The following is a 10,139-nucleotide window of genomic DNA, read 5'->3' on the forward strand; positions in this document are numbered from 1 at the left end:
TTCCGTCGATCGTCAATCTTCTGAAACTTCATCAAATCATAACCTTTTCGGGTTCATAGATAATCTACGCAATGTGGTCTCTAATGACGCTAGAAGCAACCAAGTTATCTCCCGCCACCGTCATGAGCGTCAAAGCTACTTGCGCAGCTTCAGCATCACGTACGGGACCTCAACATCCTCCTCAGTCGCGTCCTCCGCCGTTATCTCGAAGATGACGTTGTTCTGGTGGTCCGGAATCTTCTTCTTCGAGATTGTCTCGACGAGCTCGCTCAACCTGCGCGAAGAAATTAGCCTAATACGAAATCGGGGACAAAATTATCTTACTTGAGAGGCAGCCTATCCTTCAATTTGCTCTGCGGGTAGAAGCTGGCGTACAACAAGCTCACGCCCGAGCTGATCATGGTGATGCTAAGGCCCTTCTTCTCGAAGTCGGCCAGGAAGTCCTTCAACGGGATGTTCTCCACCTCAAACCTGTCCCAGAGCTTGTCGATCGTCACATCGCCGTTGGGACCCTTGTAGGTGCCCTTAGGGCTGGCAATGGGTTCGCTGAAGCCAAAGAATGGAAGCGCCAGGTTGACGAAACCGTTCTTGTATTGCTCGATATCCGTCTTGCCGTCCAGGATCTTGTAAAGCTCCAGGTTCACGAGACCTGTGACGAGACCCGTCGTCGTCGCGATAGCCGGGATAATCTTACCGGCGATGAACTTGGTCTTGTGGCGGTCAGCCGGCTGGATCTTGTAGTTCTCAGCACGCAGGTTGCTCGCCGCCGCGATAAAGTCGATGTGGAAGTTCGTGTCGTCGTCCTTCTCGAACTCGACCGGCTCCAGCTTGAAGCCTGCGAGTGACTTCGGCGCTGGTAGCGAGTCGACGATCTTGGAGAGATCAGTGTCACCGGAGCCGCTGCTGGCGTTGGGGTCGGGATCGTTGTCGCTGGCCTGGATTCTGACACCGGGATCAGGCTTGAAGTCAGGAACAATCATGTTATCCAGAACCTTCAGGTATTGCTCCTTGCTGAAGCCCTTGGGGCTGATCTTGTAGTTGAAAGCGTGCAGGTTGGCACCGGCTTCGATGAACTTGAAGTGAGTGGGGTTGCTAGGGTCAAACTTAAGCGGATCGGGAGCGCGCTTCGGTCCCGACCAGAAAGGCTGCCCGCTCGACGTCTTTGAATCCTTGGGGAAGTTGTAAAGTAGCTGGGCAATGTTGTTGTTGTACTGCTTCTCGAACTGGTGCCTGGCCCAGATGACGCAGTCCTCGAAGGTAAGAGGCTTGTCCGCAACCAAGAAGTCGCGGAGAGTCTCCAGGGTCTGCTTCTCGTTACCCGACTGCTTCAGAGCGTTGCCAAGGTAGTTCGGCTGCGTAAGGTACATGTTGACCACCTCCGCCGGCTGGGCAAAGTAGCTGTGGAAGAGATCCTTGGCCCACGCGATAGTATGCTCGATCCTGTTGGGGAAACTCTTCAGGGTGCACATGGGGAACGACTGCTCTGGCGGATCCTGAGAGCTGGAGTACGATTCGGTGATGTGCGGAAGTACAACCTGGGTGTTGCCCTTGGTTCCGAGAGTGCCGCTGTCCAGCAGAGACTTGCGGAAGAAGACGCAACGGCGATCCACGTAGGTACGCGCTTCCACGTTGTCGAGAGCATTCGTGACAGAGGTCAAATTCTCCCAGAACTCCTCGTTGAAGATGTGCTCTGTATCGGCGCCAACCCTTTCCCTCATTGTGACAATGTGGCCCTTCAGGTCTGGGTTCATAGCCTGGACAGCCTCTGCTGCGCATTCGCTCTTCAGCTTTCCGACATCCTTGGGCCTGAACAGGAACTGGCGGTTGAGATTGCTCTTTTCAATCTGATCCATATCCGTCACCCAGATCTTGCCCTCAGGACCACTTGCAACACCCATCAATGCCCAGTTCTTAAGCATCTCGCATCCAATAGCACCGGCGCCCACCAGGAACTCCTTGACGTTCGCAATCTTGTCCTGGAACTCCTTACCGAAGACGGCAATCTGACCATCGTAGCGGGTACCCAGAGGTTTGCAGTTCTCCTCGGAACGGGTGGTAGATGTAGGGAGCGACTCGAGCGAGTCGAAATGCAGCCATTGGAGGATTGGGTGGAACTTTCCGGAAACAGACTTGAGGACCTCCTGCGCAGCAAGGCCACCGTAGAAGGCAGCGATGGGGGCGACGTCACCGCGAGCCTGGTAGCTGAGCTCCTTGATGATCTTCTCATCCAACTCGACCTGCTCTTCACCATGGGTAGCAAGCGTCTGAGCAATCTTCAAAACCTCAGCAGCATCGGCTTCGTGGTGCGGGCGCGGGAACTCCCCGTTGTGCTGCTCTGCAAATGCGTGCAGAGCCTGCACGCCGACGTGGAGTTGGGCAGGGCGGTCGAACTTGGCAAAGTCCGACATCATCAAGGTAGGCTTCTTCAGTTGCTGGCTGAGAGGCTCAAAGTCCAGAATCTTCGGCATCTTGACCTGCGTGTACAATCCGCCGCGCTTATATTGGCCCAGTCCGGAGACATCGCCGATGCTGAAAGTGTAAGGGCCGGTAACCTTGATTTTGCGAGGAGCGGAATCGTTGAGACCCTCCATACCCTCGATCTCAGAGAAAGTGACAAAGTCGCCATCCTCGAGACCGTGCCTTGTCTCATCCAAAGCCGAAACGTTCCCCTCGTCATCGACTCCAGCGACAATGCCGCTTAGAACGTTCTCACCATTTGGATCTCCAACGGTGAAGTTCTTGCCAAAGTCCGTGAAAATAGTTCCAAACAGACCGTATGTATCGGTGGTGACGACGTAAATTCCGTTTGCGTGGCAGTAATCGGCGATGGTGATCTGGTCGCGGAGCGGCGTGTCGGTGAGGACAACGCATTGGAACTGCTTCAGCTGAGCCAGATCTGAGGTGAGATCCTTGCCGAGGAACTCGTTGACGGGTACATAAGGGTTGAGTTCCGATACACGGGGGACAGTCACGGAGGCACGCGGCTTGCCGACGTCCTCGGGGTGTAAAAAGAACTGCGCCGAGAGGTCTTGGATAGTCGCAGGCTTCGGGTCGAAGAGTGTGAGCGACTTGACGCCGGCAAGAGCGATGTTCTTTGCAATCTCGACGCCGAGGCCACGCAGACCGACGATGAGGATGTTGGAAGAACCCATGCGCTTCATAGCCTCGTGACCCAGCACGTAGAGCTGCCTACTGTACAGCGACTCATCGATCTCGCCGGCGGCATCCTTAAGCTGCTCGGCCGCTGCAGCGGGGTTGTCGATCTGCATTTTGTCCTTGAACAAACGCGTGAGCAGAGAGTTGACATAGCACTGTAGAAGAGGTCAAGTGTAGCCGACTGTGCAAACGGCAGCGGGGTAAGCTGCGCGGGGTGGCGCCGAGGGCGGCTGGCTTACCGTCATGGCTTTCTTGACTGGACTCCCAAAGTCCTCGGAGGATGGCTTTCTCTTCCCCAGCTTGGCTGCTCCGTTGGTGTTGGCGTCCAGCGTCGCGGGGTGTGGCGATGAGGATGATGACGTTGTATCGCGGTGGGGCGGAATTGTGACGAGGGAAGCAAGGTGCACGATGTGGCAGGGAGGGCGGAAGCGGGGTGATGCGCGGACGAAGGTGGAAGGGTGGTGTCCGGAATAGTGGTCGGTAGAGAGCGTGGGAGAGCTGTTGGAGTTGAGAGGAGCTGCACCGGTGTCACAGCGGCGAGTGCCAGTGGCAGGGCTGGGAAGCTGCCGCGATTACACAATCAGCCCCACCTCGCTTTCCGCCTGAGGCATCAGCAGGCCAAGACGCTATGTGTATGCCTCAGGCAACAATCCATTTCCACCCGCCTTACCCTGAAAATCACATGCCAAACCGTCGCATGTGGCACCGGCACTTCTCCAGCTGAAGGACCAAGAAACGGCTGAGACAGAACCCAGGCTCACCTGGCGGGTGGCTTCCTACAGACGTCTAGCGCCACCAACCCCAGGCCGAGCAGTGTCACGCGTCATGCTCACTTTACACACCTGGTGCTTTGCACGCTTACGTGCGTTTCCATGTGCTCGGTTGGCATCTCGGCATGACAGTGCGCGAGCAAGTCCAGCAAATCTGAGGCTGCTGCAACGCGACATCAGACTGCCAGCTCCTGAAATCTTAGAGTACCAGAGATGGCCGCACTAGCTGCAAATTCCAGGCGTAATGCAAGAATCTTCCGAAGATGGTGTTTAAACATGTGGCTCGCCTGATTTCGTGGTTCATCAGAAGACAGAGTCCTAGCGAGACCGGCCCGCATCGCCTTACATCGAGAGGTCCTCGTCCCATACGTGCGTCTCAACAGATTCATGGGTGAAGCAGGAATGAGGCTCCTCACGGACAGCTGGCGCACTTGAGACACGGTGGCCCCGAACAACGCACTTGCCAACTATGCATACGAGAGCAGCGCGCCTCACGTCGATGGAGAATTGGTGGGAGCGGAATGGACAGGCGCATGCGCAGCAGCGGCAATGACGACAGCAAGGGGGGTCGGAACCATTTGCAGCAGCATTTTGCCGCGGGGCAGAGCAGCAGAAGCAGGCGGCTGATGCGAACCGGGAGGGGTGCCAGCCAAGGATCGGCAAGGCGACGCCGGGCGGGAAGCAGCACAGACGCCGCGCCGCTCCCCAAAGCGGCAGGGCTGGATGCGGACATAGCCAGGCCCCGCCTATCTCCTTCTGACGCTTCGACCCGCTCAGTTGATCGCACCTCTATATCCAGCCTGTGTCTCGCCCGGCCCTGAAGCTTCTCCGGATCGCCCGAACCACCTCCCGGCCGCCGCTGCCTTTTTCGCCGCCAGTCTCGCCGCCCTCGTGCGCACGGCCCGCCACCGACCGCGCCAGAGAGCCCCTCTTGCTCATTCCTCCTTATACGCCGCAACGCTCAGCTGCTCCTTTGCCATTGCATCCCGACCCTCCTCTCTGCTGCCACGCCGCTCTGCAGTACGTTTTCCGTCTCCTTCTTGCAATTCTCCCGCTATTCCGCTCTGTCCCGAAGCTTGCCTGAACCTCGCCAAACGCCGCTGCCAATTGCAGCCATTCTTATTATTCACTTGTAGCTCCCACGTCAGCATGAACCAACTTCCCTGCCCGACTTGCTGACCTTGGATGTAGAAAATGCCTTGTTTACTCGACCTGTCGAATGAGATTCTCCACGACATCCTTCTGGGGGTTGGCCCAGGGGACCTGGCCCGCGTGGCACTGTGCTGCCGTTCACTACGCACCTTCGTAAACGACAACGACCTCCTTTGGAAAGACCTCTATCTCAAGCGTTTTGTGAGCGCCGTTTTCATCTTCCCACGTATATTTACTAATTTTTTTGCCAGGATGATCCCCGTTTGCAGAGACCAGACGTCAAGCTTTCTTGGCAGGCTGAGTTGTCTCGAATGTGGAAGCTGAACTTGCTCCTTTCTTCAGAAAACGTGGAAGCCAAAGTCAGTAGAAGTAAGAATGGTTCTTTTAGCACCGCTGATGATCCCAGAAAGCAAATGTTCCGTTCATTTTGTCGGCCATGGACGACCTGATCGCCACCTCTTCATCGGGGCAGTCTCCTATGACCTGTGGATTTTTGTGTCGCCATTTCGGTGAATCCAATACGGCCAATAGGGACACCATATTATGTGGTTCTTCTCTGTTCCGTCGTGCTGGTAGCGAAGACCAGCAGTCCTTTGATGACGAGTGTGACCGCCAAATGAGTGCGAAACTGCACGTCCTCCATGGTGTACCGATCGAACCCTCCAAGGCAGAAGCAAAACCCATCCATAGCTACGCAAGGTCCAGAGTTTATGACCTGCGGCTTTACACGGATGAGACTTTATGGGGTCCATTCATGGACGATGGTTCTCAACGCGTCGACTGGGAAAACCTGGAGAGCATCCTCATCACCTTATCCTACAACATTAACCGGTTTTGCGAACGGACCCACGGACGCTTTCAGCCCCTTTGGAAAGTTCCTTTTGCCGGAGTCTCGACAAACAGTTTCCGCAGCAAGCCGCCATTCAGGTTTGAGGATGACAGTGACGGCGTCGATTCCGGCATGTTAGAAGCGATGCACATCATCACCCCGGCAACGTCGACAGACGCGCCTAACTTTCAGCGCGTAGATTCACTAGTGAGCAACTTTGGCTCGTCCCTGGAGGAGCAAGACCCGTATGGTGTTACAGGGACCTGGGCGAGGGTAAGTGAAGATGAATCCAACAAGGCGTTGCAAAGCTGATGAGCCGTTCCAGATTGTCTGCTTCCTTGGTTAGTGCTCAGAGCGACTTGACGGCAAGCATGCGCCGGTGCTGACGTCTCCAGACTACACTGATTTGTACCACTTCAACTTTGAAGGTCATCCTATCCCGGACGACCAACCGAGGGAGCCAATCACAACGCAAGAAGCCATTCGCTTCATCACACTCAATCTCCGCGTCAGGAGGATCGAGCCTCCTGGACCCGGCGATGGACAAGAGCTCCCCGTTGTGCATTTTACAGGCACATCCCGCTCCATGCACACCTCATGGGATCCCAACGCCAATTCGAAGATCAGAGGTATATTCTGCGGCTTTCGCACGCTGTTGTAGCCAATTTGACGATGACGGCAGGTACCGTGCGGCTAACCCACGAGGGTCACGTTCGATGGACGTCCTTCTCGATCTTTCATGGGTAAGTATAATTGGGCGTGGATGCGAAGAGTTCGTCGGGTGGGCTAACTGAGTTGACACAGCGAGGAACGGTGGCGCAGTGAGTGTGTCCAAGTAGGAGGGCTACGGTCCGCGCGCGGAATGCTGGGGACGTGGTTCGACAAGTGGGTGACCTGATTCTGCGGTCAATATTTGATGAGGATGCTGAGCAATGCTTAGGGACTACAACCCAGAAGGGCCAGCGGGCCCGACGGCATTCTGGAAGATCTCAGACGACCTCATGAAGGGCTCCAACCCTCCCCTCCTCCCTCTGACCTGACCAGCCTCGTGGTAAGTCGAGTGCCATTATCCGTGATAGGGCGAGCTCCTGTCAACGCTTGAACTGGTGAGAGTGCGAAATTTTCGTTCCCCCACGGGTCGGCGCCCTGGAGCGAGGGAGCCTCGAAGTGGGTCTCTAGTCGCAAAGACAAGACAGAAAGACTCGATCGATGTAGGGCGCAAGTGTCAATCAATGGAATATTCGAGAAGTCGATGGTGCTGGTATCGGCCTGTGCGCTGTCTGGAGCAAGACATCGGTGGCTTGGTTTCAGCGAGGTCCTGGCGGAGATTGGGACATTTTCGACTCCTGCAGAACGACGGGTAGAGACAGCAACACGTCCACACCAACAATGAGCATGAAGATCTGCGACTGAACTGTTGGCTTGAAGCTTGCAAAGGACCGAGACGAACTGTGCACCCCTAGTCTTGAAACCAAGCTCGTCTAGCGCCGCCACCAACTGAAAGCAGTATGGTACGGTGGCAGCTGCCGGATGGCGCCCCGGAAGCCGCACATCGATACAGAGCCTATCCTAATACGGCAATCCGGGAAGCTCTTGACCTTTACTAAAGAAGAGCCTTTTCAAGCACCTAAGATGGCCAGCCCGTCGCACGCTCTCGCCGGACTACCGCCGGACTGCGGAAACGTCTAATCAATGGCCAGCTCCAAGGCCGCCCCGCCCAGGCGGACCCGTATCAGCCCAGCCAAAGCCCGCACGGCCTGTGTTACCTGCAGGTAAGAAAGCTCCGGACTCGTCATCAACGAACCTGGATCATGCCTGATGAGGTAACTGATCATGGCCAAGAAACCGGGGCGTAAAGTGCGACGAGCAGCGACCAGAGTGCGAAAGGTAAGGCTAGTTCTCCTCGGCTGCAGCATGGACGCCAGAAACACAAAAGCCTCAGTGGAGCCCCGAAACTGCTTCTCCACCTCCTTTTCCCCAATCTCTAGATTGCCCGCCTGACAGTTCGATCCTTTTCTCCCCACAGATGCATCAGCGGTGGTCGGATATGCTTTGGCTATGCAGCTCCCTCTCCGGCAGCAAGCGAGGGGCTGGTTGCTTCCCGGGTGCGGCCGACTAGCGCAACTCTCGAGCCCATCTCACGACAGCTCTTCGCCTCTGGTGGTACTCCCCAAGAGCGGCGAGCTCTCGACTTCTTCTTCGTGCGCACGGCACCGCAGCTTTCGGGGCACTTCGATGCGGGTTTCTGGGGCCGGCTTGTGCTACAGTTCGGGCGGTGCGAGCCGGCCATCCAGCATGCCATCATGGCCGTCAGCTCGGCTCACGAGCAGTGGGAGGTGGAGGCTCGGGGGGTGGAGGTGTCGGATGGCTCTCGCGGGCGGTTTACGCTACGGCAGTATAACAAAGCCATTGCTCGCCTATCCGAGCAAGCATATGGCGCACCCCAGCCGAGCCGCACGCTACTGCTGACGTGCGTCCTCTTCGTGTGTCTAGAATTACTGCGCGGCGACACCAACATGGCCATGACCCATACGCTCAATGGCCTCAACATCCTAAGCACCTGGCAGGCTGACGTCGCAAAGCAGAAGCTCAAGGGCTACTCAGACTACCAGAAGAAGGAGGAAGAGTTTGTCAATGACAACCTGACCCCCATCTTCTGCAGGCTCAGCGTTATCTCAACTCTGTTGGGGAAACCAACCCCCATTGTCCGCGCAAAACCACCCACAATGGACGGCAGCGAACCTCCCTCCCTGCCAGGCGGGTTTTCGTTCCGGACGCTGAGTGAGGCGAGGGATGCACTCATCGATATTCAGAATTCGGGACTGCGTTTCATGTGGGCCACCATGGAGAAGAAGTATCAGGGGACCATTGCAACGACCGAGATACTCGAGCAAGTTCGGTTGGAGATGAGGCTCGCCGAATGGCATCGTGCACTAGATGACTTCGAGGGCCATCTTGCGCGCCGACCGAAAAATCTGATGACCCAACACGATGAGGACAGCCTGATCATCCTGCGTCTGCTCTACTACGTCGCGCACATATGGCTGTCCAGCTGTCTCTCCCTGAAGGAGACTGCCTTCGACGCCTTCATCTCCGAGTTCCAGCAGATTAACGCTCTCTCCAGTAGCCTGTTGTCGCGGCGTGGATCGCATGCGCCGTCATCCTCAGCCTCCTACTCCACCTCGTCTTCATCCTCCTCCCCCGCTCCCGGGGCTTCCTCCGGAACCTTCTCCTTCGACGCGGAGCTCGTCGGCCCTTTGTACTTCACCGCCATCAAATGCCGCGATCCTGCCATCCGACGCCAGACGCTTGCGCTGCTGGACCAGTGCAACAAGCGCGAGGGCGCAATTGACTCACGCCGCGCCAGCCAGCTGGCAGCCGCCATCATGCAAATCGAAGAAGCCGGTATGCAGCTCGCAGCCCAGTTCGGAGTCGCCACCGCATCCCCAACAGACACAGCAGCAGCATCTCAGCCACCGTCATCCCACGATAACACCGCTTCACCCTCGTCGTCGTCGTCGTCGCGTCTCGATACCGCCGCCATGTTCTCCCCGCTGCCGGCAGCGGAGGAAAACACGACACACCACCACCGCCATCGCCTCCATCACCAACAGCAACAACAACAACACCCTTACCACAATCAACACCAACATCAACAACCCCAATTCCGTCACAACGTATTGCCTCCCGAACACACCCGCATCACCCACGTCGTCGGCCTACCCACAACCCCAAGCGGCAGCGGTAGTGGTGCTACCATGCCACCTTCCGTCAGCCCACACCAATCCTTCGCCGATACGGCCGCCCGCTTGCCGTCCGAAGGGAATCGCATCATGGCGTACTATGAGCCGGGCGTGCAGGCGGCGCAGGGCTCTTCCTCGGGCGGGTCGGGCGGGTTGGCGTTTCGAACGATGGGGGTGGGCGGTGCTACTGGGACAGGAAGGGGCTATGGAAATGAGAGTTGGAGGAGGGACAGTGGTGGTGGTGGTGGTGGTGGTGATGGTGGTGATGGTGGTGATGGCGGTGGCGCCGGCGGTGAGAGGAGAGAACGTGGTCATGGCCAATATGATCATAGTCAGGGGCGCCAAGGTCGGGGACAGGGGCATGAACAAGGACAGGGGCAAGGGCAGGCGCCGCCGGAGCAAGGTGAGTGGTGGCCGCAGCAGCAGCAGCAGCATCAGCAGCCTCCTTATCACCCACGTCACCCTCACGATCGGCGATTTTATGGATAG

General features: G+C 57.0%; 2 protein-coding genes across 2 annotated transcripts; one reads left to right on the top strand and one right to left on the bottom strand.

Annotated features, from left to right (window-relative positions):
* Positions 1 to 135: 135 nt before the first annotated feature.
* UBA1 (E1 ubiquitin-activating protein) lies at positions 136 to 3,401 on the bottom strand (the record flags this gene model as incomplete). The annotated part of the gene is made up of 3 exons (XM_066777001.1): positions 136 to 274; positions 325 to 3,311; positions 3,396 to 3,401. 3 exons carry the CDS (start codon positions 3,399 to 3,401, stop codon positions 136 to 138), a joined length of 3,132 nt encoding a protein of 1,043 aa, XP_066632843.1.
* Positions 3,402 to 7,725: 4,324 nt separating this feature from the next.
* SLS55_005555 (uncharacterized protein) lies at positions 7,726 to 10,139 on the top strand (the record flags this gene model as incomplete). Its single annotated transcript, XM_066777002.1, has 2 exons — positions 7,726 to 7,730; positions 7,934 to 10,139. 2 exons carry the CDS (start codon positions 7,726 to 7,728, stop codon positions 10,137 to 10,139), a joined length of 2,211 nt encoding a protein of 736 aa, XP_066632844.1.

The sequence above is a fragment of the Diplodia seriata genome, assembly GCF_021436955.1.
Source record: "Diplodia seriata strain FDS-637 chromosome Unknown scaffold_5, whole genome shotgun sequence".
NCBI lineage: Eukaryota > Fungi > Ascomycota > Dothideomycetes > Botryosphaeriales > Botryosphaeriaceae > Diplodia > Diplodia seriata.